General features: G+C 41.7%; 1 protein-coding gene across 2 annotated transcripts; it reads left to right on the top strand.

The window, feature by feature from the left end:
- The first annotated feature begins 736 nt into the window (after positions 1–736).
- LOC128365351 (ubiquitin-associated protein 2-like) lies at positions 737–16,268 on the top strand. 2 transcript variants are annotated; one of them, XM_053326048.1, is made up of 29 exons: positions 737–793; positions 2,144–2,281; positions 2,893–2,970; positions 3,102–3,212; positions 3,383–3,542; positions 3,876–3,953; positions 5,200–5,263; positions 5,515–5,603; positions 5,952–6,004; positions 6,187–6,251; positions 6,422–6,644; positions 6,778–7,033; positions 7,121–7,255; positions 7,456–7,592; positions 8,083–8,330; positions 8,442–8,679; positions 8,897–8,936; positions 9,188–9,317; positions 9,539–9,596; positions 9,774–9,999; positions 10,259–10,350; positions 11,284–11,334; positions 11,547–11,625; positions 11,803–12,003; positions 12,278–12,448; positions 13,281–13,385; positions 13,831–13,904; positions 14,382–14,570; positions 15,425–16,268. In XM_053326048.1, exons 2-29 carry the CDS (start codon positions 2,186–2,188, stop codon positions 15,518–15,520), a joined length of 3,543 nt encoding a protein of 1,180 aa, XP_053182023.1. In that variant the 5' UTR covers positions 737–793; positions 2,144–2,185; the 3' UTR covers positions 15,521–16,268. The 2 variants fall into 2 exon arrangements, with proteins under 2 accessions (XP_053182023.1, XP_053182024.1); XM_053326049.1 differs by lacking the exon at positions 13,281–13,385.
- The last annotated feature ends 377 nt before the right edge of the window (positions 16,269–16,645 follow it).

Genomic DNA, 16,645 nt, shown 5'->3' with positions numbered 1-16,645 from the left:
GGATTGAATTGAATGAATGTATTGTTTGATCTCATTGCTAAATGCAATAAAGCATGGTTTCTTATTGTAAATTTACATTTATGGATCTGGAATTTGCCCATTAGAATAATAAGATTTATCAGATTATTGTTATTCTCCATGAGACCAAACAATACACAACAAATTAAATTAAAACTTTCATCAATATAAGGAAATGTACAATAGTTTTTTGGACTACTCACATCAACATTTCTCTTAAATCTCTTTTTAAAAGATATGATAAAATATATTTGTATTGATCCCCCTTGAGAGAAATTCAAATTGACACAAGCAGCAGTGTAAAGGTCAAAGTGATAAAATAAGTAAAATAAAATAAAAAATAAAATAATATGTACAATTAAGAATCTCTGTGCAAGTAAATTTGCAATATATAATTGTGCAATGCAGAAGTTCCTGAGATGATATACATGTGTGCAATGTCCCAGGGACAGCATCAGTCTATTTTAGTGGGAGGTACTGGGAGTTGTGGATAGACATTATGAATGAGTTTAAAAGAATTGTCCTTAACTTTATTGGTTATTAAGTATCGATTTGGTAGAGGCCATGCCTTCTTCCATAAAGTAAGCTTTCGTCATTCTAGAAACAATGTCGCGCGTTCTCGCACGGGAGCGCGCACGTCAGGGCACGGCGTTGAAACCACGTGACCTGTTAGGCGCGTCCTGATTAGCTGCGTCACCCTCACAACGTTCAACAACGGCGCGGTGTGTCACGTGACAGCATCTGCTGCTGCTGGCTGAGCGAAGCGTGTTAGCAGGTAAAGAGAAAGAAAAGGCTATGTCGTACCAATATAATCGACTTAAAAGCGGGTTGAACGACGTATACGTTTTACCGTGTTATTTAGTAGTTAGTTTAAGGAGATTAATCGCCTGATTGGGAGACACGGCTCGCCCTGCTCGGTGGTTAGCAAAGTGAAAGCGCTGCCGTAACGTTACCGTGTTGCTGTATTGTAATCGGACAGGCCGTTCACATGCTGGGGCAGTTAGTACACCGGCGAATCTTGTCGTAGGTTAACATTAATCCTCGACAACATACAGTGTCACATTCTTACAAATAAAATATAGGCACGGACCGCTGTGTGTGTTAAAGTATCAGCGCGGTGTTTTTTCCCCGTTCGTTTCGGTTGTGTTAGCCCGATGCTAATATTAGCTCCTCTGATAGGTTTTCACAAAAGGAGAATCTTTGCACTTGTCGCATTTGTTTATTTATTTTTTGCTATTGACTCTGCTGGCCCGTACGAACATACATATCATCGTTTGATAGGTTAATTTTACGGCAACAGTGCCAATATTTTGCCAGTAGATAGGTTGTAGGAGTCGTGTGTATGTGTGTGAATCGCACACGGAACAAAGACGAGCTGCGGTGCTAAAGCTACAGTGAGCTAGCTGGTTGACCTAACGCTAATTTGAACGTAAATCGGTGCGGCTCAAATATCCGTCCATCCAGATTCTTGTAACGTTTACCTAACTAACGATTCAACGATTAGTCACGTTAGACATGCGCGAATAAAAAACAACAATTGTAATTTCATTATATTGACCATGCGTTTTTTCTGTACAGTTGTAAGACAATGGTACGAGCACAGCCGGCGAACCTAATCTGTTGTCAGTCATTATTATTCTTGCTTAACTACCAGTTACTGCGTAATATAATCTAACCCAGTGGAGTCGTGTGCTTTCGGTTTTCTGAGACAACGTTTAGACTTGCATAAAGGGCCGTGTTCGTTATGGTTACTCATTACTTATAATCAAATGCCACATTGCTGATGTTAACATGGCGTCATTGTTTTAAAAAAATCCGTATAACTCTCATACTACCCATAAAATATGCTGGTTGATACTCTTGGTGTTTTTGTGTGGGAGACTGTGGGAGGGTTGTAAGTTGACACCTGGGACTGGACTGTCCCCTCTTGGCTGGCTAAATTTAACCTAGGAGGTGGGGGCGACAGATGGGGTTATAGTCTTACATGGCATACTTGACAACAGTGAGCCTCAGTCTGCTTACATATTCAGTATACTGTACTGGGACACGGATATTTACCCACTATTGTATTTTACTACCATCTCACACTTAATGTTCTGCCCTGTCTTTCTTTCTTTCTCCCCAGATTTTTCTATTTTGTACATACATTGTTTTGTATATACTGTATATGATGACTTCAGTGGTCAGCAATCAAGCCCGGGGGACTCGGGACAGAACGCTGCCCACTACCACACAAACAACACAGCCACAGAAACAGATACAGGTGGGTTTTACCTATTGTACATACAGTTACGACACAGAACATAACGTACGGCAGCCCCACAATAAATTTTACCTTCATGGAGGGTATAAGGTTACATTTTTTTAATCTATTTTAGAGAGGCGTTGGTTTATTTTATGATCGGTCTGGAGGATGTAGTTTGCGTTGTGGTTATACTGGGAGGTGGACATAGTATTAGAACCCCCCTCAGTATAACATGATTCAATTCAACCACACCACAGAATGGCTTACTTAGTCTTAAATGTTGGATTGAAAGTATAATGTGGAATTAAGAAGCATTGGACTTCACTTAAAAAAAAAAAAATTATTTGGTAGTAAAGCTTTTTTAAATTATTTTTTTAAATTTTTAATTTGAAATGTACAGAGACTATAAACATACGCAACAAGGGGTGTCATCAAAAAAAGGAATCGAACCGCAAACAGGGCGCGTTCTCACTCATAAATTGACTTTTAGATGTGTAGGATTATGCCATCTCTCATTGGAAGTTGTAAACAAACAGAGGGTCCTCCAATTGTTTTGTTTGACTACGAAAATGACACCTGGCTTTGTTTTTTAGAATGTATTATTTCTTACTGAACTCTTTGTTTACCAGGCCACAGCAGAACAGATTCGTTTGGCCCAAATGATCTACGACAAAAATGATGCTGACTTTGAAGACAAGGTCAAACAGGTAGTGTGTTTGTGCATATACACACACATAAAGACAAATTGTTGTAGCTCACCACTGTATCAACCTGGAATTTGTTGACAATGGCACACTCACTGCATTGAGTGTTGATCTTTCGTTTATGTTTTGCACAGCTGATTGAGGTAACTGGGAAGACTCAAGATGAGTGCATGGTAGCCCTCCATGACTGCAACGAAGATGTAAACAGAGCCATCAACTTCCTGCTGGAGAGCACCTCTGACACAGTGAGAGCCTATATATAGACCAGCACATGCTATATTCATCCTATATACATCTATTGTACTTGTGTTCACTTATGATGTCACAAAATCCATAAACAATGCAAAATTTCTATCACGATGTAGGTGTATCTTTATAGACACAATCTAATTTTCTTGTTAATTTCTGTGTTCAGAACTCCTGGGAGACTGTGGGGAAGAAGCGGAGCCTTGGGAAAGAAGGAGGGCCCTCAGAGATAAAGGAGAGCAGGGAGAAGAAAGGAGGAGACAGGGATGCCAGTCGCGGACGTGGGGGATCCAACAGGAGGGGCCGAGGTATCAGCCGAGGCCGTGAAGGTAAAAAATTGATAAATTATTTTCCTTTCTTCCAACCTAAGGAATAAGGTGGTTGGATTGTGTAGATATTTGTTCCTCGTCTGTGTGTTACAATGGTACTCTGTGTATTTCCTGCCTTAGCGTTTTGTTTGAGGAAGACTAAATAATTTTCTAGCGTTAGTTTATTTTCAGTTATATGTTGCTAAAAGTATGAGGAGTGTATATAGAACTTTGATTTCCCTAGGGGTTTATTTAAAAGGCTCTGAGGAGATAGTATTAATAATACATAGGATTCATTATATATGGGATTTAATGTCTTCATTTCGGTGGCCCTTTGTTTTCTGTTGATTCCAGGTCGGCTAGAGGAGAATGGGTTTGAGGTGGCTCCTGGAGAGAGAGGAGGGGACCGTGGACGCAGAGGACGAGGCAGAGGTGAGCATTACAGAACTGTCTGACTGTGCTTTTAATTTTAAATGTGTTGCCATCTTGTTAGTGATGAATTCCCATCCAAAGTTGGATAGTATGATGATAATGGGGGCCGGGAATGTTATCCATAGCTACTGTTAGTGTACATTTCCATATGGCTCTGGTCTGGTTAGAAAATCAGATTGGGTTTATGTATAAACTAAAGTTCTCCATTGTTGTGGTGTTTATATTACAGTTTTTTACATAGATGTAAGTGTTTGCACAAACATGTCCACACATTTTTGCAAATTGTAATTGTCTGAAGATACTGTGTATGTTTTGGTGATGTAGCTGGCAACATAGCTATTTGTGTCCGCAGGCATTTAGAGTGCTGCAGTACTCAGCATGTGTGGAATGAGCTCAGTCCCTGCAGCTGCTTGTATGTGTGTGTAGGGGGGGTGGTGGTGGTGTGCGGGGGGTTGTCATCAATAAAAAGATCAGAACATGGGAAGTAGAAGAATTTGACAGAATTTGTAGGCTTTAATCAAAGAGTTGTGAAGTCAGTCAAGGTTTGAATCAGAAGAAATAAATGGTGTTATTTGACAGGTTGTACTTTGTAGAGTAATACATGCATTCTTGTTGCAGCTTGTCGTTATTGAATGGGTACAATTAAAAACTTCAAAAATAATTCAATACTACACTTAAAGCTATTCCGTGGCAAAAAACAAATCCATTTGTTATAAGATTTAGGGCTGGGCAACACATTAATATTTATTGTGATATGAAACTAGATCATTTCTTAAATGTTGGATATCCTGATGGGCAGAAATGTTGTCTTCCTAGTTTTAAATGCCGCATTACAGTAAATCGATGTAGTTTTCTTTCTGAACATACTATGATTGTTGTAGCTGTTAGCTATTTACTGATAATTATTTATCAAAGATGTCATTGTGTAAATCTTTATTGAAACCACCAATAGTCATTCCTACAATACTGTCACAATATTGAAATTATAGTATTTGGTCTTGTCCATATTGCCCAGCTGTGTTTAGACCTAAGACTTATCTGTCACCTCCATGCCCATGTTTGAAGATTTTACAGAATAAATTCATTTGATGTAAATTAAAACAAAAACAGACCAGTAGAATATTGTCTAATGCCTGGTAAAGCTCTATATTGAGAAATCAACATTTCAGTAAAACACAGTGCTTGTTTGATACCAACAAGAACAGCTTAATGAACGATGTCATCTGATTGTTTTGTGTGTCCACAGGGGCAGGGGGTCGTGGTAGAGGAAGAGCAGCTGCTGGCAACAGGTTCTCCTCCCAGGGAATGGGGTAAGAACACATGTTTCAGTGTAGATCTTAAGTTAAGTAGGATGAGGAGGTAGTGATGGTAATTACAAGCACATATCTTAAAACAAATGTGTGGAAAGACTAAGTTTCTGAATCTCCTCACTGAAAGTGTTTAAGTCCTATTTATCTGCTGTTTTTTGTTGTTTGATAGAAACCGTAGCTTCTTTGCTCACCCTCTACATTGTTTTTCTACCTTTCCTGTTGTCTCTTCTTTCTACCTCTCCTCCTTTCAGCACCTTCAATCCCGCTGACTACACGGCTAACTCGGGAGGTCGCCAGGAGACATGGGAAGGGGATGGCAACGAACCTGCTGAGGGAACTGGTACGGAAAATAACCAAACATAAAATGTTATGTTTGGATGCCCATTCCTTGTGCCGTGGAATGACTTAATTGTTAGCTTTTAAGTATCAGCATTATCTAGTGTTCACTTGCCCCAAAATCAGTGAACTGAATTGCAATGCTTTCAGTCTGTTTCAGGCCACAGAGTGTGAGATAAAAGCAGAAACAAGCAAAGCAGTTCAGGATTGTAGATTGTTTGTTGTATTAAAGCAGTCATAGTGCTTTATTTGTCACTGTTTTGGGGTGATGGATGGCCGTTGAGAACATATCATGAGTTTATGTAAACACAGTAACGCTGACTTGGCTTCTGTACTGTTTTTCTTTTTTCAGGAACATGGGGAGGCAATCTGGAAGACTGGACTTCAGAAGACTGGAATGAGGATGTAAGGCAGCACTTTTTACTGGATTCAAAAGGGATTTGCAGTACTACTGATAACTTTCCGAATATGGTTTAAGATTGAATGCATACCAGTGTCCCTGAACAGTTTATATAATATACAGCACATCTCATATGCTTATTTTAATTTGATGGATAATAGTTTTTGCATTTTCTGCCCTCTCACAGTTGTCTGAGACCAAAGTATTCACTGCCTCTTCTGCTCCAGCAAACCACATCTCACTGGGACACAAGTAAGCCATCCTGTTCAAAATATATTCAACTTTAAAATAACAAAGAACTGGCTGTATTTTAGAGAATAACATTAACTTCTCCCTGACACCTCTCCTCCCCAAACCTCTTTGTCCTCCTACTTTACACTCCATCCACTTCATCTGTTCCCTTGTTGCCTGCTTCTCCTCAGTGTGGACCTGGCTACCCTACTGCCCAAGGCTGGAGGGGGCTCTGTGGACTCTGACTTGGGGGTGATGGTTGATGGCCCCTCAGCTGAGGATTTGGGGCAAAGCCTGGTGTTTACCAATTCCCACCACAACGGACGCACTGCAACTCACAGCTACGCGCATGCCACAGCAAACACCTATGCCCATGCCGCCTCTGCTAGTACCACCTACGCACATGCTGCACTGGTACAGACGACCACGCATACACACACTTCCATATGTTCAAGCACCAGCAAATACTTACACTCATGTTCATGTACCTACCGATTTGATATCAGTGTATTCAGTTCTTGTTCTGCTTCTCTCATCCTCCTACCAGTCCTCAGTCCTGGGTTCTGGTTTTGGGTCTCTGAATGCACCTAAGCCAGCACCCGCCTCTGACATCAGGACATCAGAGCAGCTCAATGGGCCTCGGCTTGGTCAGAGAGCCAGTCAGACGCTGGCCAACACCAGCAACAGTAACGTCTCCAAAGATGCAGGGCCACCTCCAATTCAAAGTCCTGCTCCTGCTCCTTCTCCCTCTGTCGAAACCAAGCCTCAGAGATTGGAGAACGGCCCTGTTACTGCCCTACACTGTAAGTTTACCTCAAAAGTAAATAAGAACCACCGCACTAGAGTGCACTGTAGTACACTGGTTGTAAAATATTTCCTATTCTCTTCAGTGGAAATGAAGCTTCAGCCAGAACCATCAGCGGTGCTCAGCCAGCTGGCACAGAGGCAGCAACAGTCCATCCTTCCCACCACAGAGCCTCTACACTTGTCTCAGTCACATGCTCCACAGGTCCCCACACCACCAGGTATTAGACTACACCATTATCACTTTTTGCATTTTTCTTCTATAACTAAACTGCCATTTTAGGCAGACGGCCTGCATAGCATACCACATCACACTGAGCTGCAACTCATGACTATTTTCATAATCGGCAATACTTTGATTCCATTTATTGCTGTGTTCTCATGTTGTAAATTAAAACGGGCACCTTTTCATCTACTTCAGGTCACGAGTCCACCATCCCTCCTGTAAGAGACGGAGCTTCTCCTGGAGTGAAGCTGCCAGGCATGGAGCCTCCCATCACAGAACCCCCCCAGCGGCAGCTCAAGACACAGAGACGCAGAGTACCGCCTCCTTCAAAGGTAAGTTCCTCTCACAGCTGAACTGTTTTTTTTTTTTTTTGTTTTTTTTAAGCAGTGCAATGACTTCCCTGCAAAAATAACCATAGACCAACAACACTTGTAAGACATGGCAAAAACTGCATGTACTCTTTATAATCAATGTGCTCCCATAACTTTGAGATAAAGACGTGTGCTTGATCTGTTCAGACACCCAGCTAGCTGCCAGGCTTTCTGCAAGCTTTTAACTCCCTCATTACTTTATCTTGTCAACAAACAGTGGCTGCAGATAACACACTGCAGTACAGTCCTCTTTCAGTACAAGTCTGTAACAAATAAAGACAAAAGATGGCTACTAGGCAGTTATCATCCTATGTTAATGACTGACTGACAGTAATATATTTCTCTGCATTAACTTGATTCTCACAATTTAAACATTTTACATATCATCCAAAAATAAATGATAAATAATCAAACATGAAATAAAACTCAGTTCACTCTTTGTCTACTTCAGATCCCCTCTTCGGCAGTGGAGATGCCGGGCTTGGCAGATATATCTGGCCTGAATGTCCAGTTTGGAGCTCTTGATTTTGGTTCTGAGGCCGGCAGTGGAACGGTGGATATGGCTCAGGGAGAGTCAGCCAGGGAACAAGCTCCAGCTTCAGCCCCAGCTCCAGTGGTGCCAGCACCCATGTCTGTCCCCACTGCTGTTCCCACACAGCAACCACAGAACAGCCTGTTCTCCAAGCCAGGATCTGTGAGGTGTGTATGTGAGAATTTATGTACGCTGTGCATTTATGAAGCCAGTATTAATACTTCCTGTCTCTACCACTATTCTGATTACGTTGTTTGTATATTTTATTTACAAATCAGTGAACACATGAGCAGCATACCCTCAGCTGTATCGGATCCCAGCTTCCCCTCACCATCTTTGGGCTTACCCAGTGCAACACCCTCCCCCTCACTGGGTCTTCCCAGTGCAGCTGCTCCACCCTCTTCCACAGCCCCTACTACAGCCAACCGTGTGGAGAGCAGTGGCCCAAGGTCCCTGCCACCCCATCTGGGCTTCTCCCAGAGCAAGGATGTCTCATCAGCTGCTGGCCCCCTCACAGTAAGGATAAATCTTCTGTATGGAAAAAAGCCTAAATGACAAAAAACTGACTGTTATTTCCTGTTATTTCTCAAAAGCATAATGTTTGCTTAATATTCAACATAAAGCTGAATGACAAAATCAATGTTTTCCTTTTCCAGATAGATAACTTTATTGTTATTCAGGTACACATGAAAAAACACAGTGCAAAATCAATGTTTTTCCTTTTCTCCCATAGAATGGCTACAGCAGCATGAAGACGCAGAGCACACAGGACAGTAAGTACACTCAGCATGGTCAGTTATAGAGAGCACTACTGGAGTGGCCTATAAAATCTAATATAATGAATATTGATTGCAAAATGCATCCGGTAGGAAGTGGAGAGTCCTCTCAGGCTAAGTTGATGAGGTTTGATAAGACCAAGATGTATTCAGCTCATATTTATTTTGTTTCATTCTTGTTTCTTCATCCTCCTACAAATTTACACCAAATTGAAATATATAAAATTCCATTTTTTTTCTCCAAACAGCTATGTCATCAACGTCCAGAACGGTGAAAACGGAGTCTCCCATAATGACCAGTGACAGTGGCCCCGTGCACCACATCCCTTCGCCTGCAGTCACACCTTCGCACTCAACATCTATCGCCTCGCTCAACAGGTATGGGATGCTTCATTCACATGTGGCATATGGCATTGCACATTGATTAATTAGTTGTGTGTCTTTCTCTCTTTTGTCTTTGGAGATGATGATGGTTACAAGCACATATCTTAATCTTTGAATGTGGAAACATCTTTCACTGAATCTCCCAATTGTCAAGTGTTTTTGCCACTTCATCAAGTTTAAACAGGCTGATTTAAACACTTTTCTTTGTTTTCTAGTCATGTGACTAATTCTCACTCATCTGGATCGGCGCTCGCCACAAGCTCCTCCCTAACGGTGAGTGTGTACATGCTTGAACTCACAAGCCATAAATCTGCAGTCGTGGTAATATAATAGGATATGATGCTTTGAGTGGAGGACTTCCATTAAGCTGTAAGGGGTTTGAGAGAAACATGGTGTTATTCATGAAAGACCTTCATGTCGTGACTCTCTGCTCTTGTCCCATTCCTGCAGATAACTAACGAAGACAGCAGCAGCAGCAACCTCCATGCCTTTCCATCGTCATCCAGCCAGATTATTAATCCCAATACATCAGTTCCACTGGCTGTGAGCAGCACAACCAATGGTCTGCACCCATCTGGAGCACCAGGATTAACTCCTAATGGCACAAACTCTATCACAAACACCTCGCTCTCAGCTGCAGGGAACCGCACGGCGCCCCTGCTCACCGCCACCTCCGGTAGGCTCATATTCACAAAGGAACTCGTTTTTTGTTTTGCTTTGTTTTGTAGTCTTATTTTTGTGACCATTTAGATTTAAATTAAGGACTTAATCGAATACAATTCCTGTAAGAAGTACTCCCTCCCTTTGGTCGTCTATTTGTTTTGTTACTTTACAAGTTTAAATCACAAAATATTCTTTGCAAAATAAAGAATTGGTTAAAATATTCAGCCATTAAGTCAAATTCAAATATCCCTCGTGTTTCATCTCTTCCCCAGGTAAAGCTCCTCCTAACTTGGCCCAAGGAGTGCCGCCTCTCCTGGCCAACCAGTACATTATGGGCCCTGGTGGCTTGCTCCCAGCTTACCCGGTAACTATATACTTCTCTAAAAATGTATTAAATTATTTGTGTATTAATTAGTCTGCCTGTTTGTCTGTTATTTCTTAATGAGGCAGATGAAATAGATGGGAGTTGGTGTCTCAAATGACTAATCTACACAAAAATGTAGATCATCTTCATTTTGTTACCTGACGAGGACACATATGGCGCTTTTCCATTATACAGTTCTAGCACTGCTCAACTCGGTTCCAGGAACGACCTTTTCCATTACAAAAAAGTACCTACTCAATGTGGGCGGGGTCTTCATAGCACGGCTCCGTGAAACTGCTGTGACTTAGTTTTATACGCGACACAAACACATAAACAATGGAGGACTTGGAGGCAGTAGAGTACTTGCTGCTGCATGTGGCTTTCTGTCACACATAAAGCAAGAAAATTATGGCTTTAACACTGTTGCCTGTATTTAAAAATGCAAGGTTTGATTCTTATGTGGGACAGCTCATGACTCATCCAGTGAAGACTCTCTGACCAATCAGTGGCCAGCAGTCTGACGTCACATTTAGTATCGGCTCGCTTGGAACCTCAGCAGAGCAGGTTCTAAAAAAAGTACCAGGTACTATCCCTAGTGGATACGCAAAAAAAGTCGAGTAGTGCTAGAACTGTATAGTGGAATAGCGCCAATAAACTTATTATGCTAGCTTTCTCTCCTCATTCTGTACAGCTAATCAGTTTTAATGATTGTGTTTAGTAGGCTCTGTTCACACACTACCTATGAAATACACTGAGAAACTGACTAGCAGAGTTGAGGTTAAAAGAAGTAGAGGATGAAGCTACATTTCAGTTTGTAAGCCACAGTGAGGTTTACTGGAGACTCATACAATTTACAGGAACTGGAAAATATGTACAGAATTCTGTAATTGTTCTTTGCGTGTCTGAACATGTGGGACATCTTTATTTCAACAGCAGATCTATGGATACGAGGAACTGCAAATGCTGCAGTCTCGCCTTCCTATGGTGAGTCAGTCTATGGTGAGGTGTTTGTTCTGTCAAGTACCATGTTGTATATTACCTTAGTTGACGTCCAGTATTTCATTCATATATCTTTTGTATTGCATGGCATTATCATTTAATCTCCAAAGTACCAGTCTGAGATGCTAGAAAACAGGAAGGGTTATGCTCGTATTTTTAATTAAGGGTTTGTTTGTTTTTTTTGTCCTCCTACACAGGACTACTATGGTGTAACATTCCCTGGTACTACAGCTACCATGCCTGGAAGAGATGGCCTGGCCAATAACCCATATTCTGGTAAATCAAATTGTATTTTATGATGAATGGGGTGTTTTTGACCATGTGTTATGTTTCAAGATACAATGATACTGACACAATAGCTGATCACTGTCTCTGTATTTTCCTTCGTTTTGGTGTATTCTTTGCTAATTCATATTAGCTATTTAACCGACCGGCTTTGCCTTTTTATACCAGGTGAGGCGACAAAGTTTGGCAGGAATGACTCTTCATCTCCAGCTCCCCCAACCAGCCTGTCTACAGCCGGGGTGCAGTCACAGCCCCAGCAGGCACCACAAGCAGGGACACAGGGGCAGGGCCAAGGACAGGGCCAAGGCCAGCAGACACAGAACCAGGCCTTCCTAAACCCCCCTCTGCCCCCTGGCTATGGATATACTGGTGAGGATGAGCAAAGTTATATTTCATGATGAGGATGTCAGACAGACATATCCTCACAGGCATTTCCTGTTAACTCATAATGCACTTAGCATTTAGTTACCATCTGTCCTCTTGTTATTTTTGGCTGCTTGTTTAAATGCCAGTGAGGAGTACTGGGAGCTAAAAAGAGTTTGTATTTTTAACCAGTGATGCCAGATAACTGTTTAGGAAACTATTATTTCCGAATTGCCGAATTCCCGAAATGAAAACTGATTATTAAATGACCATTTTACAGGTCTGCCGTACTATGCTGGTATGCCTGGAGTTCCCTCAGCCTTCCAGTACGGCCCCACCGTCTTTGTGCCTCCTGCTTCAGCCAAACAACCTACTATGGGCCTGGCCAACCCCTCCAACCAGTACCACCAACAGCATCAGCCCAGTTACGGACAGCATGCATATGGCACAGGTAAGACCAGGAAGAGACAAGAAGGCTCCATCTGTGACTCCTTGGATCGACTTATTCAGACAGTTAACACATAGCATTTTCAGTCTAGCAATGGTAAAAGACACTTTTAATTTAGTGTTTAAATTCAGTACATATACCGACTCCAGCTTGTGCATTTATTGGACTACAACAGCACAGGTTCATCTTAAATTATTATTGCTAAATAATCTCTCTCTATACCATAATCTACCACAATAGCATGCTGCAAAAATAGTTGAAGGTTATCTGATAAACCTTTTTAAAAGTTGGACTAGTCATTGTAATATTAGTGGGTTAGTAGCAACTAATACTCTTGTTGTAAACTGGTTTGTTATAACTGTATTTTACTAGTATAGGTATTGCGAGCGAGACAGTGTGTATATACAGAGATGAAAGCATTAAGTAACAGACGTGGTCATAAATCAGGGAGTGCAATGTGTGGTGGGAGGGCAGAGAAATCAACATCCACCTCTTCATACATGAACACCAAATGCTGCATGTGCGTGTGGGATTGGGCCTTTTGTGTGTGATTTTTTTTTTTTTTTTGCTTGTGCTGCATGCATAGCTCAAACCCCCTGCTGAAGTTGGACACGGCTCAATATAGACAGCTGCCATTTTAGTCAGGTTACCTTACTGCCTCTCTCTCCTGTGCCCCCCCCTTCCTCTCTTCTTTTCTCTTTCCATCCTTTTTCCTCTTCTTTTTTTTTTTTCACCTTATCTGTTCCATCTCCTTTCTCTTTCTCCCCCCCCCCCCCCCTCCTTCTCATCTGCTCGCTCTGCCTCCTCTCTTCTTTCTGTACTCCTCCTCCTTCAGCCTTTGATGACCTGTCTCAAGCCCACGGTGGGGAATACAGTAAGGGAGGGTACGGAGGCTCTGCCCAGTCACAGGCCAAATCAGCGGGCAGCGGCCCAGGGAAAGGTACATACACTACACATGTGCGCACACTCTAACAACACACACAAAGTCAGTGGGCGTTGTCCTGTGGGGGAAAAAAACAGATGTACTCACAATTGCAGATGATTCTACAGTCAAGAGTGTTCTGGAGAAAGGTGCGTATATGCACGTGTGTGATGTGCACATATATGGATTCATGCCAAAGGGAAATTAAGTGAGAATCGCACCTCTGCGCCTCTTCATTTAATATGCTTCTTCCTACTGGCTGGCCCCCCTTCTACTAACATTGGAAATAAACATTCAGTGCTTAATATTCACTCATCAGCAGTGAAGTGACAGTTGTTCTTATTCCCCCTTAACCCCTTGATTTTCCTTTCTTCTTTATCATTTTCTTCCCCCTTTGCTTTCCCCCCCTTCTCTCTTAAATCTTCATCTCCTTCCTCCTCCCCTTTCTTCATTTCCCTCTCAGCACCGGGACTGTCAGGATCAGGTACCAGTGGAGGAGTACCTGACATGGGAGGTTCGATCTACAGCAAAACACAGGTGAGTCGGCCATCTATCCAGTTTCCAGTTGTATGTATATCATTATGTTAAAGGCCCAGTGCCTCTGCTTGTAATCTTAAAATTGCACTTCTGTGACCTTTTATTTTAGAGTACATTTGTACTGAAAATCTGCAGTTAGACTTCAATAGAGTTTTTTTAGCGAGGGGGTGAAAATGTTGAAATTGAACGTCGTGTGTGTGTGTGTGTGTGTGTGTGTGTGTGTGTGTTAAATTGTGTTTCATACATAATTTACTGGGATATCACAGCTGGACAGGGGGTGATAATACAGGAGAAACTTGGGTAAAACTGGAGGGTTGGCAGGTGTGGTACTGGTAGACTGGTGGTGTTGGCAAATAAGATTTCCATTGTTGTTTTTATAATTAAAATTTGGATTTCATTTATTTTTACAATGATTTCACATTAATTTACCTGTAGTTGTGGTTTTAACCACTTGTGTCTCCTCTCTGTTCTTTTCAGTCATTTGACAAGCAGGGCTTCCACACAGGGACACCGCCACCCTTCAGCCTGCCCTCAGCACTGGGGGGAACAGGGCCCCTGAACCCTGGAGGTGCTCCTGGTTACGCACCTGCTCCCTTCCTGCACATCCTGCCGCACCAACAGCCCCACTCCCAGTTGCTGCACCATCACCTCACACAGGACGGACAGGTAAAAACATTCTGCACTTAGTGTCTCTCAAAATTAGTTTGCATCATTAGAAATGTTTTTACCATTCAGTTTTTATCTGATTTTGTTAATTTTATTTGGCAGACATGTTTTCTGAGTTGCTGTATTCTTATTTGGTGCATTTGTTTTTGTATTTCAACTCATTCCCAAGTAGAGCAATGATCAATATAAAAAAATATTTTTTCTTGATATATAAACTACAGAGCTGACTTCCTGTCTGGTGCAATCTGCTCTGTTGAGCTTGACATGATTTAGAAACGGCTCTGTCAAAAATAGAAATGCTATGGATTGATAGTGCTGTGGCGCAGAGAGCCTTCTTAGAGAGGGTATAAGGCAGCGGAGCTTTGGCTGCTAAAATGTGAAATATACTTCAGACTCAAAAAATGGATGAAACTGAAAACACTTCGAATAGCCCAGGCTACTTTTGTAGTAAAAACACATGCAGAAACTGTAGTACACTAGTAATATTAATGTCAACAACCACTTAAGTTGCATCTGAATGATTGCTGTACACAGGTTGACATTTTTGGTATAAATAATTGTGGCAGCTCACCCTTAATAGGTCCTGGGCCATGAGAAAGTACTATCTTGGTAGTGGTAGATATTTTTGAGGGTGGGGTAAGAAACCTCACACCCTAAGGACCAAAATTGCTCCGTGTGTTCCTGCTGTCTAAGTGCTGCAGAGTGAAGTTCGGTCCCTACAAAGGTTCCTGGAAAACTTATGTGGTTGGAAAGGGCGAATAAACTTAATAGAATGTGGAAATGAAATAAACCTGTCAGGCAGTTACTTAAACTCTTAAACATGATGGACTGAATGGTGTTCTTGTTCTCCTCAGGGTGGTCCCGGTCAGCGCAGTCAGTCCAGCAGCATGCAGCAGAAAGCCCAAGGCAGCAAGTCCAGCTATGGCAGCTCCCCCTACTGGGCCAACTGAGGAATGCTTCCCACTCCCTCTCCTCCCCAAAAGGCTGTTTGTATGTGTGTGTGCGCGTGTGTGTAAAGCTAAATCAAAAAAAGCAAACTGAAAGACACACTACCCTTACAATGAGCAACCAGGGCCCTCCTCGCCCGGCTCCCCCCACCTCCTCAAGTCCTCATAAGTCTTTTGGGTTCTCTCTCCCCCCCTTTTCAAAAATTGGTTGTACATGTAAGATATTTATGTATGTATTTATATATATATATATACTGTATATGTAATAGTAGAACATGAAATGTGGTTGCTGCATTTTATTTTTGAAGGACTTTTTGTTTACTTTTTTCAAAACTGCAGGAAAAGATGTTACATAAAGACAGAATGAGACGTTGATGGTGAGTGGGTGAAGAAGATAATTGATCAAAACTTTCCTGGAATAAACCAGAAAAAGGAAAAAGAGAGCTATAGCACTGATTGCATATGAGGACATTTCAGATGGGGGTGGGGTTTGTAATAACTAACTGCATCTGTCTCCTCTTTTTTTTCTTTTCTTTTTTTTATACATAACGCCCTGAATGACACACTCATCCCCCAAAACTTCATTTTGTAGCTTCCCCTCCTACCTTTCTTCTCCCTTCTTCTGGAGGGCTGCCTACTCTGCCTGTGTCAACACCTTCCCTTTAAAGACAGATTTGCCCATCTAAATTTTATATTTTAATTTAATTTTAATCCTCATTGCCCTCGAAATAAAAGTTCTGAGCAGTTGGAACTCTGACTTGTCTGAGTCCTTTTGTATTTGCATTTGTGTGTATTTCTACACTGTCTGTTCAACAAGGTCAAGGAGTGTCTGAGATGGGAATTTTTTTTTTTTTTTTTTTTAAATCAACCCACTGATTTCACATTCAGTCTTAATGCTGAACTGTTTGAAAGGAAATCTCTGATAACAATGTGCCACATCGTGTATAAATTTACACGGAAAGTAAATTCTTGCACACTGATGTGATAAGTTTGTTCCATGAGTGGCTATTGGCGACTTTCTATCAGGGACAGGTAAAGTTTGTCCGTGGTCGATTATATTTACTGAAATTCAGAATCAGAAACAGAATCAGATATGACAGTGATTTCTGTGAATTGATTCTTAATTGG

The sequence above is a fragment of the Scomber japonicus genome, chromosome 9 (genome assembly GCF_027409825.1).
Source record: "Scomber japonicus isolate fScoJap1 chromosome 9, fScoJap1.pri, whole genome shotgun sequence".
NCBI classification, from domain to species: domain Eukaryota; kingdom Metazoa; phylum Chordata; class Actinopteri; order Scombriformes; family Scombridae; genus Scomber; species Scomber japonicus.
Note: the sequence above shows the minus strand (reverse complement) of the source record. Positions and strands in the feature narration are given on the sequence as shown.

Excerpts from the sequence above, each read along its gene's own strand:
- LOC128365351 (XM_053326048.1), top strand. The coding sequence starts at position 2,186 with ATGATGACTTCAGTGGTCAGCAATCAAGCCCGGGGGACTCGGGACAGA. Across the intron at positions 8,680-8,896 it reads CAGCTGCTGGCCCCCTCACA|AATGGCTACAGCAGCATGAA; the intron begins GTAAGGATAAAT and ends TTTCTCCCATAG. Across the intron at positions 11,335-11,546 it reads TGCAGTCTCGCCTTCCTATG|GACTACTATGGTGTAACATT; the intron begins GTGAGTCAGTCT and ends CCTCCTACACAG.